Below are 20,292 nucleotides of genomic sequence, written 5' to 3' on the forward strand. Positions count from 1 at the left end.
TAGTATGTTTAAAGAATACAGTGAAATTTAAGTGGCTATAAAAAGGCGAAGAATTTATTTGTGTAAATTCTAACAGGCAAAAATAATTGTTGTCCAAATGAAAGAGATAGAGCTAGGCAAGGTGAAATTAGTCATTGTTGAAATGTAAAACATGCTGCTCAGCAAGCAGAAAACTTGCCAGAATTCAGTGTCAAGCAGTATTAATGTTTGTTTATTTGATTTTAAACACTTTAGAACACTACTAAAAATGAATTTTACTATTTATAGTATCAGTTGATAACAGTTTTAAATTAAAATGATTTTAAATTTTTTTATAAATTCAAACATAATTATGTTCTTTTTTTTAGTTGCCTTTGTCATCACTTGATTAGTTTGCTTACTGTTGAAACATGTTTTAATTTTGTAAATTTAATGATATGAAATTTACTCTATTAGTCATTAGTCAACAGTTAGAGAGAAGCTGGAACTTCAAATAATAAAGGTGAAAATAGTTTTGTTTGCTGGTAACTTAATAAAACCAGTTAATATTATTTATTGCGTGTCTTTTACTTTTTTTAATATGCTGCTTTGGAAACACTTTCTTTCTTTCTCTCTCTCTTAGATGAGAGTTAAATGAGAATTAGTACAGGGAGCATCAATAAAACATGTAATTACTGACCTCTTACGTATTTCTTAATACCACAATTGATAATGACCATTTATATAAAATATTTTACGAGTTGCTTGCTATTTTATGATATAATTATTCAAATTGTTTAACCATAATTATTCAATATTGAAGCAAATAAAATCTTTTTAGTTCGAGTATTTTAGTTGACAAAATATCATATAAATTTGTGGTGTTATTAAGTCGTGTTTTTACGTTAAGTTGTCTAGCCTTTTTATAATCTTTTCTTTTTTAATTATTTTGAGAGACAGTAATGTCTGTAATGTGTGCTTATGTACTATGTGCTAGTGTTTCTGTGTTTTGTGTTAATAGAGCTGGGTTGTTATAGCTATTTTTTTAATTCTTTATATTTTCTGTTATATTATAATCTGTTACATTCTACTAACAATAAAATGCAAATGATGCTTTTGTAATTAAAAATTGTAATTATTTTTTATTCCTTTTTTTAGGTGCTTTACTTGACTTTCTTTTTATGGTACCTGCTGTGTGTAACAGATTTTAAAAAGATCTTAACGATGTTAATGTAGTTTGTTTTTTTTTGTCGTTAACTATAAGCAATGATTTAATTACTAATAACCCGTATTACGGGTTGCTTACTGCTAGTATGTTATAATGCCTCGAGTCTATAAAAGAACCACTTCAAAAGCAAAAACTTTCAGTAAAGATATGAAAGATGCATTACATTTAATCCAAAAAGGAAAAAGTATTAGAGAAACTGCAATAACTTCCAAAATACCCTATCCAACGCTTCATCGTTATTGGAAAAATTTTGCTTGATGAAAATACAAGACTTACTTAATTAGAATTAAAGGAATATATTTTGACTTGTTTAAGAATGTTCTATGGCCTTCCAATTAAAGAATGTCGGTGTATAGCTTTTGAAATGGCAACCATTAATAAAATTAGTATTCCACAGAGGTGGCACAAAGACTCAATGGCAGGTATTGATTGGATGAATAATTTTAGAAAGCGACATCCAGATTTGTCTCTTAGTACACCTGAAGGATTTTTAACCTTGATGAAACTGGAACTATTACCGTGCAGAACTCACAAAAGTTATGTTAATCTTCAATAATAAGTATATTTTTCATGACATATTTATTTCTTACATAAAACATCTAAATATTTAGGTTCTTGCAAAGAAAGGTGTGAAGAGTGTCTGCAAAGTCACAAGTGCTGAAAGAGGAACCCTTGTCACAACTTGTATAATAATCAGTGCTTCTAAACAATATCTTCTGTCAGTAATTATTTTTCCAAGAGTGCATTTTAAGGAGCATATGTTGTCAGGAGCTCCTTCTGGATCTCTTGGACTCGCATGTAGGCTAGATGAATGATGAACTTTTTTTAGATGTTATGAATAACTTTATTAAGTTCTCGTCTAGTACGAAAAAAAATCAATATATGACAATTTCGAAGCACACTTATCTATAGCAGTGTTAAATTTAGCAAAGGAGCATAGAGTGACCATTTTGACATTACCGCCTCATTCCACGCACAAGTTACAACCACTTGATGTGGGAGTTATGGGGCCATTTAAAACTGCATATAATGCAGCAATTGATTTATGGATGTTCCACAATCCTGGAAAGACATTTACAATTTACCAAGTGGTTTCATCTGTAGGGCTTGCTTTTCTGAAAGCCATAACACCTTCTAACATTGTAACTGCTTTTAAAAAGGTATATTTCCTAATGACAGGAACGTGTTTACAGATATCGATTTTATGTACAGCTCTGTGACAAACAGAACTTTCATGTCAACAATGCTGGCATAAAAAATCACGTAAGCATTACTTCTGATAATTTTTTTAACCCTTATGTTTCATCAAATGCAGACCCCACTACCTCTACTACTATAGATATAATAATAATGCCATCTCCGCTAACTATAGATACAAACAAACTAGTTACCAATGATACAATGGTTGATCTGTCTACATCATCAGATTCTTATATCAGCCCTGAACAATTCAGAGGTTTTCCTAAATCTGGAGATTCTCCTAAATCTGGAGATTTTTCCTAAATCTGGAAATCTTTCCTAAAACAGTAAAAGAAAGGAAAGGAAGAAGGGTTGCTCTATGATTGCCACAGACACTCCTGAGAGAGATCGGATCGAGAAAAGGCTCTGCAATAAAAAGTTAGTCAAACTTACAAAAGAATTAAAAGCAAATTTACAGAATATTAATAAAAAATTACGTAAAAAAGATGATTCTGTATTGGAACATTTGAGAATCACAAATGAAAAAGGTTTAATAATCCTAGAAGATGATTTGGCTGCTTGTGATATATATTCTAAAGAAGATGACTTTGCATTGGTTAAATTTGGAACAGCAAAAAAAATTGTTTTATGTTGGAAAGGTATTATGTATAAACTCTGTAAAAGAAGAAGTTACAATTAGTTTTCTTTGGAAAAAAGGTGATATTTTTAAGATGCCTAATTTACCAGATATTGTGACTATCCCTAAAATGGATGTTAAATTATTGCTACCTCGGCCAACTTTTTCTAGAACAAGTAAAATTACAAATTTGAGGTTGTGTTTGACTATATCAGTATTTGCTAAATATTATTTTTATTGCCAATATACTATATGCTAATATACTACTTTCATTACATATAGATACTTTTATTATATCTTAATATTTGAAAATAAACATTTTTCATGGCAGAATTTATTGTTATTTATGTTACATTATTACTTAACTATGTTATGTTTAATTATAAAGTATTTGTTACTTACTTAATTTTCAATAAATTAGTTAAAGAAAATATCTGATTTTAGTTTTCTAGTTATCAAAGATAATGGCTCATTCCTACCATTTGGTTGGTTCACTCCTACCCATTCATGGATAGGAGTGAACCAGTAGCAACACCTGCGTTATTGTTCAAGTTATTAAAAATCTGAATATATTTTGATACTTCATGTTTTACTATTAGAAACCTAATACATTAGGCTACCTTAGGCTCTTTATCCTATACTTTTTCCACTTTTGGTTTTCTTGATATAATCGATTTGAAAAAAAGTGGCTCACTCCTACTCATCCTCCCCTACATTTTAAATCGGCTAAAAAACGTTTATTAAGTGGTGCAGCGTTGTTTTTATAACCTATTCAACAATTAAATTTAATCTTTGTTATTTAGATTCATAATATAGTTTGCAAGTGATAGAATTACTCATTTTATGTATGTTTAATACCATTACCAAACAAAAGAATATTTTCTTAACTTATAACTACAACATGTGTAATTTTATAAGTAATAATATGAAACACAAATTAAGATATAATGTGTTGTAATATATCATTTAACAAGTGAAATAAAACTATATAAAATATAGCAAATACTTAAATAATATATTAAGTATTTTTCAGGCTTTTATAATAATACAAATATATTCTTAGTTATTTAGATTAATGATAATGATAAATACTAGGCATGCGATAAATATGTATAAAGGAAACGAAAAGTGGGAGTTTGAAAACAAATTTAAGTTAAGATCTAAAAAAAAAAAGAAATTGTTTATCATTGAAGCAGCTAAACCAGAAGTTACAGGTAATTTCTAATTTGTAAGAAACTTGAGCAATTTAATGTATATTATATATTTAAGATAGAGAGTGATCTAAATTATCTTATTAAAATATAATAAACAAAAACAAATATGCATTTAGATATTCAACTTCCAACAGGCATGGATACTCTACAACATCTAGCATACCTGCAATCTGTACTGTCTAAAACCACCAAAAAAATCAGTTTGGTTACATGCTCGCTTCGTAAAAATTTTAAAAGATATGAAAATTTGGATTGTAACTGTGTTTTAGCTAAGGTTAAGAAACCCTGGATAAAAGCAGGGTTTGAAGTTGTTAGTGACACTTAACTATTCAAAAATCTTATTAAACTTGACAAGCAGTATTCAAATTAAAAGAAAAAAAGAAAAAAGAGGCTCTTCTAAAGATTTAACAAATTAGAAAAACTTTGAGAATTACTTAAAAACAGTTTTTTGGGTAGGTAAGCCAGATTTGAAGAACATTATTAGGACCGACAAAAAAAGGTCTGACAAAAGTAAGCTCGAAGACTTTATGGTTTTGGAAGATCAGGAAGGAGAGAGAAAGTTTATTCTAGGGACAAAGGATAAGAAATTTAGTAGAAAGGTAAAACTTTACAATTAAAAGTATTAAGTGGTATTTTTCTCATAAAACATTTCTTTATAATTTATATTACTTTATGCTTGCAGACAGCAGAGAGTATTAGAAAGTAAAATAGAACAAAGGATGTGCAATAAGCAAAATCAAAAAAGTTATGAAATTGAACTCAACTCTGATTTGAGTTCTGATTCATCTTATGATTCTGATTTTGAGCCTAGTAACTATTATCAAAAAGAACCATCTCAATCTGACTGTAAAGTAACTGCAGAAATTCCAATAGATGCGTATGCCGGGAACGTTGCCCTACCTGCTACGTTAAGTGATGTTTTGCCAAATGTTTTGCAAAAAGTGACAAGTGCCATTTTAACTGAAGCTGGTGTTGAAATTACAGGTATACATTGCATTAAATTAACAGCCTTTTGAAAAATGAAATTAGCAAATGTTAAAAAAAGAATTAAAATATGTCAACCTTAGCAAAAGAGGATGTCAAAAATGCAATAGAAGCTTTTTCTTATCCATGTGTTATACATTTTGATGGAAAAACTCTTTAAGAAATTAATGCAGGAAAAAAGTTCAAGATTGACAGGCTGGCAGTTCTTGTTAACATTGAAATTGAGATGCACCTACAAGGTGTTCCTCATTTAACTTCCTCTTCTGGTGAGGATCAATATACAAGTATTATGAACCTACTAAAGGAATATAAACTTGAATCAAAAGTAAGAGGTCTTTGTTTTGATACAACTGCAAGCAATACCGGGATCAAAAATGGTTCAATCATAAAGATATCCAACTATCTAAATAAATATCTTTTAAAATTAGCATGCAGGCATCACATAACAGAATTAAGAATGGTGCATTTTTGGAAACATACAACAATTGAGTTGACTACAGGACAAGAAAACTTATTGCTTCAAAAATTTAAGAGCCTACTTGAACATCTTAATTTTAGTTATGCCCCAAGTGATCTGTGCAAGTTTAACTAGAAGGAGGTGATTGGTAGTATGTGAAAAGGCTGCTGAAAATTCTATGAGTTTTTGCATAGAAAGAAAGGGAATAGCAGGAGAAGATAAATGTGAAGACAGAAGAGAGCTGGGTAAATTAGTTGTGACTTATCTATCACCTTCTGTTTATAAAATTAGGAAAACTGGAGCTATTTATGATGCCCGTTTTCTTGGTAAAGCAATTTACTATCTAAAAATACAACTTTTGTTTTCTCAACTTGACTTCGTTCAAAAAAAACGATCTCAAAAAAGAAATCAAGCTTATCGCGGAGTTTGTTGTCTGTTTTTATGCCAAGTGGTATTTAGAATCGAGTAATGTGTCAAAGGCCCCCAACTTAGATATTAAAGCTATCCATCAGATACTTCAATTTAAAAATATTTGTTGGAATCCAAAAGCAGTTGATGCTGTGTTTAATTCGCTTTACAAGCACACTTGGTACTTGGTAACTATGATTCCACTAGCTCTATTGGATGAGGATTTGTCTTCATATGAAAAACAAAAAATTGCAGCTGCAATTCTTTCATTTAAAATGTCTAAGACTAAACACTTTAAAAATGAAAACAAAGAAAAGAAAAACAACAGAAAAGAGATGCTAGTACTGAGAAAGATCCAAAAAGCTTAGCCCCTTTGGTAGATGAGTTTTCTTACCTTATATTTAGTTTTAGTAGTTTAACTGAAGAATAAAAGACCGCCTTTCACTTCCACCGCAATACTGGCATACACAGTTTTGTTTAAAATTTTTGAAAATTATGCCAATGACTTTATTGTTGTCAATGACAATTCGGAAAGACCCGTCTGCATGATGCAGCGATATGCCCATCGTTACAACAACAAAGAGGAAAAGCAGAACAGATTGATATCAGTTGACAGAGTTTGCTCTGCTTTCAGGATTTCATGAAAAAGCTCCACCAGTCTTACCAAAAAAAGATTATCTGATAGTCTTTCCTCCTTAGCGAAGAAACAAAACAATAACAAAAAAAAAGATTAATTAGATAAACTATAGAAGAAACTTCTACAAAATCTTTTTAAATATTAAAAATTTTTTTTTTTTGAGTAGTAATATTGAGAAGTAATATTGAATTGTGATAAGCAAAAGCCACATATGTTACAAAATCAACATTTTCGGTAAATTTGAAAAAACCTTTTTATTTCTTAAGTGTTAATGATTTATTTTTAAAGACCACTTGAAAACCACGTATTTACTAATGATGTAAGGTCACATCTTTGATTTTTTCAGAATATCATTGATACTGCTCATAAGGAACATTTTTCGCAATTAAATCTCCAAATTTTGCAAAAAAGTAAAAAAAAATGCCAAGTGTGGTTTTTGAAGACAAATTAAAAAATTGTATCATAACTTATTATTTTTTTTTTTTTTATAACTAAGTATTTTATTTTATTCTGATTAAAATATTATAAATAATAAATATACATAAAATGAGTAATTCTATTCTTACTTTGAATATATTCACTTGCAAACTATATTATGAATCTAAACAATGATTGAATTTAATTGTTGAATAGGTTATAAAAACAACGCCACACCACGTGATAAACGTTTTTTAGCCGATTTAAAGTGTAAGTTATACTGTTTTTTGAGAAGAAAGAAAATAACCATACTTTTTTAATCAAAAATACAGATATTTATTTAAACTCTGAAAAAAAAAAATTATTATAAATATTTATGCTAACCTTGCCCTCAAGACACTTGAAGTAATTTGTTTTTGGTCATTTTTGGTTCCTTTTTTTTCCAAATGGTGCTTTGAGGGCAAGGAAAGAGTGGTTTAATGGTGCTGAAATTTTTTGTGAGTAAGTTTAAACATATTTGCTTCAAATCTAGACGGTTTGGTTTTTCAAATTCTTAAATTTTTTTTTTCTGAACACCCCTAGGGCACAGGTACTCATGCAGACACCTCTGTAAACTGATTTACACATTTTTCTAAACAAGCAACAAATGTATGATAAACTAGGTACAAGTTATACTGACTGGCAACAATTGTTTTTTAAAAATTTTTACTAAAACTCAGAAGTTTTCAGTCGGATTAATTATATTATTTATTTCAGAATTCAAATAGTTACAGAAATAGTCTAAACTCAAGTCAGAACTTTATAGTCAAAACAAAAGTATAACTTTATAGTCAAAACAAAAGTATAACTTGTAACAAACTTTATAGTCAAAACAAAAGTATAACTTTATAGTCAAAACAAAAGTATAACTTTATAGTCAAAACAAAAGTATAACTTTGAAAAACAAAGAAAACAAATAGAGTATTTAATTTTTTTAAACTTTGCTACCAAAATTTATAACTAAAATACAATAGATGATTTAGAATTGGAGTTGGAATAAAATTCGTAAATTTTGTATATGACATTATAGAAAATCTAAAAATTTATGTTTTTTAGTTAGATTTAAAAATATAACATAACACCACAAACAGTAAACTATTACTCTGAAAAAAATCATTTTAATTAGAAGTTGCAAATACCAGACAGATAATAAAACTGAATATTAAAAATTAGATTATTAAATCAGATTATTAAAAACTCACATAATAATAAATCATAAAATCGTAATTTGTGTATTAAAATAAAAAAAAAACTCACCGGCCCATGACACATATATTCCTGAAAAAATAAAAATGTTAATTTTTAATTCAACAAGTTTAATTCTTTTTTTCACTTAGAAACTAAATTGGTCAATAGAAGCAAATATTTTTGCAAAAATGTTTTTGACAGAAATAACTTCATGTAAATAATGATCAAAAGTCATAAAAACAAATCAAGTTCGAAAAAAAAAAAAAAATTAATTTATAATTTAAACCGACTTTGAAAATCTTTACAGAAAATCTTTACATTTTACTTGACCCTTTAATTTACATTAGCTATTTGGTTAAAATTAAATTCATTAAACTAAAAAATACCTTGAGAAGTTTTTGCAAATGACATTGTACCATACTAAACATAACAAAACATAAATGCACAAAACCAAAACAATCTTTATACTAACTGCTAAACTGCATACTAGGCTGCATAAACGGGTAAGTTTTTTTTGTCTTCGGGGGTTTTAAGCAAATTATATATGAGAAGTGAAAGAATAATAATAAAAACTTATAGGTGCAATCTTTAAATATTTTTTTGTAAATTTATTTTTTCTTAAAATTAAAATTTTAGTTCAAAGGTTGCCATTAGGTAAATAAATATAAAGTTTCAACATACAATTTGACAATGTCAGTTTGACAATGCCAAAGCAATATTTTTTACTTATGCAATGTTCCAGCAAAATACTGATAAAAGTCAAAGTTGTAGTGAATTATATTTTTGTAAATATTAGATGTTTATGGTTTTATAAACATTAAAATGAAAAAGAATTATTATGAGATATATTCTTTAAAATTCATTTAATTTATATAATCCCAATTCATCAAAAAAACCAAATCAAAAAGTTTTAAAGTTGTCAAAATAGATATTGATTCTTATTTATATCTTATTGTTTCATATTTATTTCTTATTGCTTAATATTTGTATCTTATTGTTTCATATTTATTTCTTATTGTTTTATATTTGTATCTTATTACTTAGTTATTACTATGATCTTATAATTTTTTTGTAAAATTTATCAGATCATAGTAATAACTAAGACTAAACCAATAGTCACCCTATACATTGTTTATATTACTCAAAAGGTATAGTTTAAGAGTATCTTTAATTTAACTTGTTTTTTTAAATAAGTTTTTTTAAATAAGTTTTTTTAAATAAGTTTTTTTAAATAAGTTTTTTTAAATAAGCTTTTTTAAATAAGTTTTTTTAAATAAGTTTTTTTAAATAAGTTTTTTTAAATAAGTTTTTTTAAGCTTGCTCTACTTACTTTATACAAAATTAAGTTCTGTGATAATGTTTTCTGATCTCACAAATTTGACAATTTTGTTGCTAAATTTACTAAAATAATGTTAAACCTGCATTTTTCCATCCAAAAAACCTTAACATAATATAAGATGTAAAACAGCTACAATCTATTCTATTATTTAATAGTAATAATGGAAGTAATTGTTCTTATAATAAAATTTAACTAATTACACTAATAATATAACAGAGTTATTCTAATAATATTATAGAATTAGCTAATTTTTTTCATAAAATGGAATTAATTATTCTAATAATATAATGGAGTTATTTATTCTAATAATATAATGGAATTAATTATTTTAATAATATAATATAACTAATTATTCTATTATATTATTAATTATATAGAGCTGACTATCAAACGCTAATGCTAAAAAATATAAACAGCTTGCCTATTAATTTGCTTAATTAGGTATAAAAGTTACCTCAGAAGTAATCGATATTACAGATCCTTAAAATTTGTGCTTCTTTTTTTGGTTTTGATTTGGTTACGCTTTAAGTTTGTCATATGACTTAAATGACTAACTTTTCATCATATTTAACATCGCCAATTTAATAGAGAAAAATATTCTTTTTTTTTTTAGCTTTTTTTTAAATGCTAATCTTTTAATTTATTTGCTGATTTAATAAATATTTAATCATTTTATTATTCAAAGAAATAATAAAAACGGTTGATAAAAAAAAATAAATAATAATAATAACAATAACAAGCAACATGATGAGGTTAATTATTACGGCTCCTATAATAAATTCAAAAATTAACCATATAAGGCAAAACTTACAACAAGACCTATACCACCAAACAAAAATATTATTCCAATTATTGCTGAAATTAATGCTCGTCGATTTGTACATGGTGAACCAATAGATGATCTAAAATATTTATATTTCTATTTTAATCACTTTAAGTATGTCACAAAATTTGTGCATATTACTATGTATATATTATCTTTAAGAATGACACTTTAAGAAAATCTTTTTTACAAACATATCTACTGTTGAAAAAAGTACGCAGAATATTATACTTTTGGGCATAAAAACAAAATAAACTAAAATTAATTTAAAGGTAGTTTTAGGTTCAAAATTTTGAAAAATATCATTAAAAATAACATGAATATCTCTTTTACAGTTTAACTAAAACTTTATTGACTTTTAGAATGTTGAAAAGGGGTGAATATGTATTATATCCAATTCGCTCCCATAACACCTGCAACCAACCACTATTTAAATTAGGATTAACAGAACGATGAATGAGACAGGAAAGCATTATTCTTCATTTATGTTTATTAATGTTCAATCTAACTACATTTACATTTTTGAGTCTCTTTCTAATATAACATAAACATATTATAAAAAATGGTTCTAAAACCGATTGCAAGACTGCAACTAATAAAAATGTTATATCAAGAGCTGGACGAAAAAAATCATTAAAAACAACTGTTGTAAACCATGGGGTTAGTGATTTTTTTTTTTACGTACTAATGTCGCTGGGTTGGAGCCAGCATCAAACCTTAAACCTCTGGGTTCTGAGCCAGAACTCTAACCACAGTGCCACGGCTGCATAAATTAATTAAAAATTAATGACAAGAAAATAATGAAATGAAAAGAACTAAAAACTAATGAAAAGAAAAGTATAATAGCTTCCATGCCAATATGAATCAAGGAGATTAAGTAAAGAAATAATCAACAAAAAAGACAAAAAAAATCACCCTACTCCAAAGCAAATCATAAAAAGATCCTTAAGGATCTTTTTTATGATTAGTCAGCTGTTAGGTAGTAGAAATTTTAATTGAGAAATGTAAGTAAGAAATGTAATAATTGAATCTGATGTACAAAAAGTATATCAAGATAAAAGTTTTAATAAGGTTATAGCGTGGTCAGTAACATCTTTGAAGGAAAAAGGAAAAACTGAACACAAGCTAGGGACCCAAATAAAGGAGTAAAGGTAAGTGATTTAGGTTGTCAGGAATATGTGTCACAATTAATAATGTATGTATTAATGCATATTCAATAGAACGGTAAAATAAAAATAAAAGTAAAAAAGAAGTTGAAAAACAAACTTAAACTTCTATATAGATATTTAAAAGTAGCGTTAGCCAGGAAAAAATTTTATATAGCATTTATATAGGAAATTTAAACCATTTAAGGATTTCACATTATATGCAGTGCAATTAAGCTAGCTAACACTAAGTATAAAACTTATGTCTAAGTTTTATTTGACCATAATGATGTAAGATGTAATATTTTTCAGAATATATACTGGAATAAATTTTTTTGAGGCAATTAACACCCAGAAACTGAAACTATAAATATTTAAATAGATATAAATAAAAAACTGCAAATAGAATATCTACCTCCAACATAAAAAAAAAAGAGTAAGGATACATACTTTTGTCTGCAATAAGGGCATTTAGCTATGCCTAATGGCTGACGAAACTAAAAATAAAAGTTATAAATGATTCACACCCTTTCACTTTTTTTTCCTCTAAAAATATTAGAAAATATTCAATAATATTTCTCCAAACAGATGAAAGTTTAATTAGAAAGTTTAATTGGTTTATTTTGATAACCACAAAATTTTAAGAATAAAATTCTGGGACTTTTCGTCACATGTACCAAGATATTTTATATAATATTAAATTATTACTTTCAATACTTTAAATTTTTGTTTTATTTTTTACTATTTCTTAAAAAATAGAATGTTAATAGTAAAATAAGTAAAGTCTACCAATATATAATAATTAAATGGATTTTTTTAATGGAATCATTCTCTTTTAATGGAATAACAAAAAAAAAATTTTTTTAACATAAAGATTATTTTACACTAGAGGTTTTAAAATAATAAAAATTTAACTCCCCTTAATCATTTGAAGTATCACACTAAAATCACTCTGTTTTTATTGCATAACTATTTGCTTCCTTTATTAAATCATCAGCTGATACTTAACTAGCTTCATTCTCTGAATAACGTATCTGCAACATGAGACTTAGAACTGGTCAGGCAATTCTTTAGCTTTACATAGATGAACATGAACTAAAAGGTTATATTTTAAAAAGGCTAAATGTTTTTACTAAGTATGTGGCAAGTATACTTTCATTTGTGGTTTAGAAAAAAGATTTATTCACTCTAATGTTGATAGGACCCATCATTTAGTTAAACTTTATCTTTTAAGAGGTCAAAAATTTGAAGTTAGGGATGCTGTTTCAAAATCTATTCAAATTAAGGCATTTCATGCTCATTCTGAGTCCTATATGATTTCTTTATTTGCAAGCTCATCAAATGAAAATAGAGCTTTTGCAGTTAACATGATTATAAATGTGAGAGGAGGTTCAGAGCTGAGTAATACAAGTGTAAGATACCGAAAAAAACTAACACTCAATTTTGATGCTGTGTGTCTCACTGAACTGAGTAATGAACAAATCTAGAAGTTGAATTTAGCAAAAAAAAATTTTGAAAGTTCAAAAAGATTTAGGCAAGGTAAAAGATGTGGAAGCAACTTCTCCTTCCACATATGGAAGTCTCTTACTTCTCTCTTCGCATGTGGAAGTATCTTACTTCTCTCTCCACATGTGGAAGTACCTTACTTCTCTTTCCACACCCAGCCTTGTGAAAGAGTTGCAAAGCAAGCAAATGAAGGAGCAGCTGCTGTTTGTGGTTTCCAGAGGCATAATGGTTATATTAGAGCAAGAATAGAGCATGGAGTTTTAAATCTGAAAAATAAGGATAACAAATAAAATCTTGAAAATAGGGATAACAAATGCTGCTTTCCAGCAGGCTGGAAAACAAGACTCTGATAAGCATTTGTTAAATAGTTTTAAAAGTATAGAAGACAGATCCAGAGAACACTTCTGCAAAACTATAACAGGTATGTTGCCTAAACCACAACCTGTATAAGAGTCTAAGAAGGAAATCACTTTAGTTATAGAAGCTGAAAAAATGTGATAAAAAGTCAGTCAATGGATCATCCTGTTTATCGGCTATATTAGGTAGAATTTGGTTAGTGGAATCAAGAGATGATATTGATGAGAATATTTTAACAAACAGTTCAGCTTTGTCTTTAGGTGAGGTAACAAAATCTAAACCATGCAGAGGAGGAATAACAGATCTGCGCTTATTATAGACACTGTTAAAGATTCTCCATAAGTCTCTGGAGCCTAATTTATTAGATGAAATACAAAATTTTGTGACCTGAGAATAGCCGGCTTTGGCGTTAGACGAAACCTTTTTACAATGATTTCTAGTAATAGTAAACAGACATCTGTTTTCTAAAGAGTTACTTTAACGATAGATATGGAAGTAATGGTTACAATTGGAGATTGCAGCAGCGCAATAAGAAAAAAACCATTAAGAAGAATGAGGCTTGACTTGGAATCATCGAGAGGGAATAAAAGATTCGATGCCTGCCTGAATCCAAAATGTTACATAAGAAGCACATTTCCCAGCAGGAGGACAAAAGATTTCTACCCAAGGGCTATCACGAAGAAAATAATGGAAAGAGTCCCAGTCAGCTTTAAGGTAGTTGCAAGAGGTAGTATGATAGGGGAATTGTGATGATGAAGAAGAATGAGATAATATTTTTAGAGAGATCAAACCGTGATCAGAAACACCTAAAGTAAGCAATGACTAGGATCAGAAACAAGACCTAAGTTGAGATTCAGAATGTCTGGAAAGCGAGTTTGAAAATTGACTACTTGTGTTAAAGATTGAGAAAGGCAAAAGTTGTGGGCCTTAATGCCTGCAGAGTCACTGATGCAATAGATCCAAGCTATTCAGTCTGATGTGCATTAAAGTCACCACCAACAAAAACATTATCTGAAGAATAAAGAGAAAGGGTTTGGTCAATTTGATCAGAAATAACATTGAAAAGAGTGTAGTTTTAAGATTCAGGAGAGCGATATAAAACAAAGAGAAGGGTTATTGAGTGAAGTGGTGCTAAACTAAAGCACATAGAAGAATAGTCTGTGGATTCAAACCTAGTTTCCAGACAAAGGGTGAACTCTTACGAATGTAAATGTCTAGGCCAAGCATGTAACTATTGGAGTCTTTACAAATTAAAGAAAGATAACTATCAACACTTAGATCACAAGATGAGACAGCCGAACTCAAATTAGTCTCACAAAGAGCAAGTAGATCTAGTGGGCTTTGCAAGAGGTAAGATTCAACAGAAAAAAGTTATTTCAAAAACCTCAAATATTAACGCATGTTAGATTTAAAGAATTTGGTGATGACAATGGTTTTTTGTGTTTTATAGTTTTTGATTCTGATTTTGATTGAGTCATTTTTTAAATTAGTAAAAGAACTTGACTCAAAGCACAGATAGTGCTTTGAGTCAACACACTACAGGCCTTGTTTTAAAGCGTTAAGTGTAGAGCGATTTTTACGTGAGCAATAAGCAATTTTTGTTAAGCAACTTTTTATCATTTTTTAACTTTTAAATTATACTATAAGTCGTAAGATAAAAATAGTAATTAATTTTAAAAAAAGTCACATTATCTTTTAAATGACGTTTATGTAAAAATATTTCTTACAAAAATTCGAATGATAATTATGTCTGATAAAAGCGCTATTTAAATGATAAATTTAATTATTAAATTAAAATAATAAATTTTTTCATTAGTAAATATTTACTAAAAAAAAAAATCAAATATATATATATATATTTTTAGACATCTTTGCTTCCAACAAGGCTGCAAGCAACTACTAATTAAAGTTGGAAGTTACTGGAAGAGAAAAGATGAAGATTGTAGAGCAAGATAATGATTGACGGACGACTTAAAGGATTGCAAATTATATGAATCAGGAAAGCAAGATGAAGGAAGTGAATTCTAAAGAGCTGATGTTCGAGGAAAAAAACTAGACAAATAAGCATTTTTGGAGCACTTAGGAGCAGTCACAGAAAAAGGATGAGACTTAATTGAATGACGAGTAACACGAGAATGAATTTTAGTAGATGGCACAAGAGACGCTAGCTCTTTAGAGCATTGCCCATTATAGTGTTTGTAGAAAAGAGAAAGAAAAACAACATTACAATGATATGATAATGGTTGGAGGTTGGCTGCAAGAGCAGGTCCAACTATGTTTACAATGCATTTTTGCACCTTGTCTAAAAGAGAAAGAGCATCATTAGAAGATCTGCCCTAGATATGGCAACAGCATTCCATACAAGGCCGGATTTGAGATTTATAGAGACAAAGAATAGAATCTGAAGTAAGAAAGTGTCAAGCTCGATAAAGAGATGCAACCTTTGCAGATGCTAATTTTGCAACTGATTTGATATATGGTTTCCAAGAAAGATCGGAAGTTAATCCTAGAAGATGAAGAGTAGATGACTCATCGAGTACATCACCATTCATAAATATAGGAAAATCTAAATTATTGCGATAATGATTGGCTGAAAAAAATTGAGTTTTATCTGTATTGAAGTTCACCAGCCACTGTGAGCCCCATGCTGTAGCAGAAGTGAGATCCTTTTCAAATGTTCTCAAATGCCACCTCCAAGCATTCAGAGAGTGTTGGTTTCTTATCATGACAAGAATAAATGGTAGTATCATTAGCAAACAATGCCACCTTAGATGTGAGAATATCTGGAAGATCGTTAATGTAAATTAAAAAGAGTATACGGCCAAGGTTAGAACCTTGAGGAACCCCTGAAGTTACAGAATAAGAAGAAGTGTGCTATCCATCGAGGACAACTTTAATACTACGATTAGAACGGAAGGATTTAATAATCTTAAAGATGTTGCCAGATACACCATAAGAAGAAAGCTTATGGAGAAGACCAGCATGCCAAACTTTATCAAAGCTTTTGAAATGTCAAGAGCAATGGCCTTAACCTCTACACCTTTATCTAATGCACAATAAAACCTATCGGTTATTACAGTTAGCAAATCAGCTGTAGAAAATAAAATTAAAAAAATAATTTTATTTTGTTTTTACTTTCTTGTAATGATTGATTTTGCTTGAAGCAAAGATCATAAAAACATAATTTAATTCTGATAAAAAATATGTGATTTGATTTAAAACTAACAAATTTTATAATTTTATTCTGATAAAAAAAAAAATAATTTAATTTAGATTTACATAATTTAATTTTGATTTAAAAAATATATTTAAGTTTATTAAAATTAAAGTAAATACTTGGGTTTAACTTAACTGTCAAATCTATTTAAAAATATTACTAAATATTGTTTGATTTTAAAATTTTATTTGTTCTTAAAAAAAAGATCAGCTTATTTTTATTGCTATTGTTTTTTTGGTTTTCCTTCATAAACATTTTTTTTTACTCAAAATTAAATTTTAAATAAATGGCTGCATCAAAAGTTTGCACAAAACATAAGTTAAACTTTTTCTTAATAATGCAAGTTAAACTGCAGCTATTATTTTTTAATAAACGATACAGCAATGTAATTTTAATAATAAAATAATAAACTTTAAATAAATAAAGTAAATAAATTAACGCAATTTTTTTATTTTTTACTCGCAAACATTTTTAAAATAAAAAATTATTTGTAGTTGCAAAGCCGTAATTAGAAATTTAAAAAAATATTCACTTAAAAAACTCAAAAATTTAACATATTTTAATTATTTTATGCTAATGTCAAGAAAAGAAAGAAATTTGTTTATTTCATATGAAAAAAATAAATAAAAAAAAATAAACATTTCTTTATAGTAATAATAAAAAAGCCGTTAAATAACATTTAACTTGTTTTGCGGTAATTAATATTGTTGCAGTAATTTAAAAAAGTCAATATCTTTAAAAAATAAAAAAATGAAGAAAATTTTATGACGCTAAATATTGCGTAAAACTAATGCATTAAGCATTTTTTATTTAAAATAAGGGCTGCACTATTTAAAAGTCCAATTGGCTAGCAATTACCTCATTAATATTAATAAACCCTAAGCCATAACAAAAGGTTCTAAATGTGGCCTCAACAATGCACACCAAAAGTACGAAGAGGGACAACAGATTGAACCCATTTATCCCTAAAGTCTTTGCCTAGGAGGCCTTCTACAAGACAGTAGCCGGATGCATTTAATATCTGCCCAAGATGAGTATTTTTATTGAGACACCATCTCTAGCTTTTACTCAACCAAGAGCCCTGAGGTAGGGTTGTGTTATGTCAGAGTTGGCATCTCCTAGTCTTTGCCTAAAATAGCATATCCATTAGCCTAAAAAATCTTATAAAGCAGCAGGATATGAAACAGGTTGTATTGAGTATGCTTAGAACTTAAAACAAGTTGTACTGGGATGCTTAGAAATTCATGATAAAATCAATACCCAATAATTTTCTTTTTTAATTTTAAATTTTTCAAAATTATGACATACTCTAATATCCTTTTACAAGGTTTTGCTGAGCAAGAAAAATATCCAGACTGTCTTCATATTTTTTGATACGTTAATCTAATATATCTAATGTAAGCTAATTTCACCAGTTTTATTATCTTTTAACATTAATTTATAACAATTATAACTTGTTAATTTATAACTTTTTTATTTATAAATACTTAATATAAAATTAAATATAAAATCTTTGAAGTGCTTTAACAATCTAAACTATGCTGATTTTTTAAGTTGATGAAATAACTAATTATAAAATTAATATAATACTGGTATTATACTTATACTTTTCTCAAGACTCACATAATTCTTACATTCAGTTGCTATATATTTTAAAAAATATTTATCTCGAGGCACTCTACTATTTATACATTTTCTAAACTTCAATTTGCATTATCTGAAATTAAACTTTGAAAAATGTTTTATATACATTACTAAAAAATTTCAAAAATTTTTAGTATAATAAAAATAAAATTAAAATAAAAAAAATCTATATTAAATATTATATTAAATAATTTAATAATTTAATACAATAATTTAATAAAAATAAAGATAAAACCTTTTAAATAAACCATAAGAAATTCTCTCTATATGAAAATTAGTAAAAATAATTTATTTATAAGCAGAAAAATTTTTATACTTTATAATATAAAATAAAAATTATAACATTTTTATATATAAAGTATACAAAATTAGTTTTGCTACCACATAATAAAGAACTTAAATTTTCAGAAAAAAAAAATTCATAACATTTTTGTTAATTTGTTGAAATCCAGAACATTCCAGCACTGTAGCCACCATGCTAATTATGAGTTTACTAAAAATTTAAAATACTTTATCTCTTACCATAAAAATTTCTTTGCAATGACCACAAGAAACTCTGACCCTGGAATCTCCACTACCTAATGGAATGGATGTTTCAGATATAGTTGGATGAGGGATACCTCCAACATTGATTACTCGTTTACTAGAAGAAGAAAAAAAAAAGAGCGTTTGAAAGAAAAAGGAATTAAGAACATGTGGAATTAAAAAACACATTGGAACACGTGATATAAAAAAAAGATTTGAATCATTGAATTTTTGATTATTTTGATTAAAGGTTACCATTAAAAACCATTTAGAAAATGTTATTTTAATCTTTTTTTGTACCAAAACAAAAGTTAATTTTGCACATAAACTATTTCCTCACCAATTTTGTCTAGGACATGAAATGCGAGTAGAAGTGGAACGACAGGTTAATAAAGCATTACAAGGACATCGAATATACTTTTTTCCTTCAGGTGGTGCTTTTATTGGCTAAAAAAATAATTAATTTGATTAAAAAAAAAAGAGGAAAATCATTATACATTGACCCATAAAATATATATTGACTAATGTGTGTGTGTGTGTGTGTGTGTATATATATACAGTGGCTTGCCATGTTATTAGATTTACTTGAATATTAACAAAATTATTCTAATGCCTACAAATTTGCCAAATGTGGTGGAATAACTTTTTTCACGCTGGTAATATTTACCAACACATTTTTACAAACATCAGAAAAAAGGTCAACAAATGCATATCTTTATATAGTATAGTATAGTATATATATATAAACTAAAAAAACAATCTTCGCGATTAAATTTACGTATGAATTTTTTTTCTCTAAGAATAATAAATAAATGGAACTCTCTTCCTAATCACATTGTATCAGCGTTATCTCTAAAAACGTTTAAACTGCTTCTAGACAATCATCTAAAAAATGAATGGCTTCTCTACGACTAATCCGCATTTTATTTTCTATTAGTTATACAAACTCTGTAATTGTCAAGTATTATATAATTAGGTTGACAGGCAGTTTATGCCTACACAATTTATTGTAAAACCTTAATTTAAAAAAAAAATTTATATATTTATACATACATATATATATATATATATATATATATATATATATATATATATATATATATATATATATATATATATATATATAGATTTTTTGACATAAATTTATGTCTGAATTATTTTCTGCTGACATAAAATATGTCAGAGATATTTTGACATAACTTTAAATCTGAATTATTTTCTGCTGACATAAAATATGTCAGACATATTTTCTATGGACATAGTTTGACATAATTTTATGTCTGAATTAATTTCTATTGACATAAAATATGTCAGACATTTTCTATCGACATGTTTTGACATATTATTTTATTTCAATCTAACAAATTTTTTGCGCATTTCAGCTTAATTT

General features: G+C 27.5%; 1 protein-coding gene across 1 annotated transcript in view; it reads right to left on the bottom strand.

Annotated features, from left to right (window-relative positions):
• The window catches only part of LOC100208471 (type 1 phosphatidylinositol 4,5-bisphosphate 4-phosphatase), a 40,033-nt gene that overhangs the window by 9,431 nt on the left and 10,310 nt on the right, over nt 1-20,292 (bottom strand). The window contains exons 3-8 of the mRNA XM_065820647.1: nt 19,243-19,349; nt 18,900-19,020; nt 12,104-12,150; nt 10,497-10,587; nt 8,733-8,766; nt 8,416-8,436 (exon numbers count right to left, since the gene is read on the bottom strand). Of these exons, the coding sequence (XP_065676719.1) occupies nt 8,416-8,436; nt 8,733-8,766; nt 10,497-10,587; nt 12,104-12,150; nt 18,900-19,020; nt 19,243-19,349 (421 nt within the window). The remainder of the gene's footprint in view (nt 1-8,415; nt 8,437-8,732; nt 8,767-10,496; nt 10,588-12,103; nt 12,151-18,899; nt 19,021-19,242; nt 19,350-20,292) is intronic.

This window comes from Hydra vulgaris, chromosome 15 (assembly GCF_038396675.1).
Source record: "Hydra vulgaris chromosome 15, alternate assembly HydraT2T_AEP".
NCBI lineage: Eukaryota > Metazoa > Cnidaria > Hydrozoa > Anthoathecata > Hydridae > Hydra > Hydra vulgaris.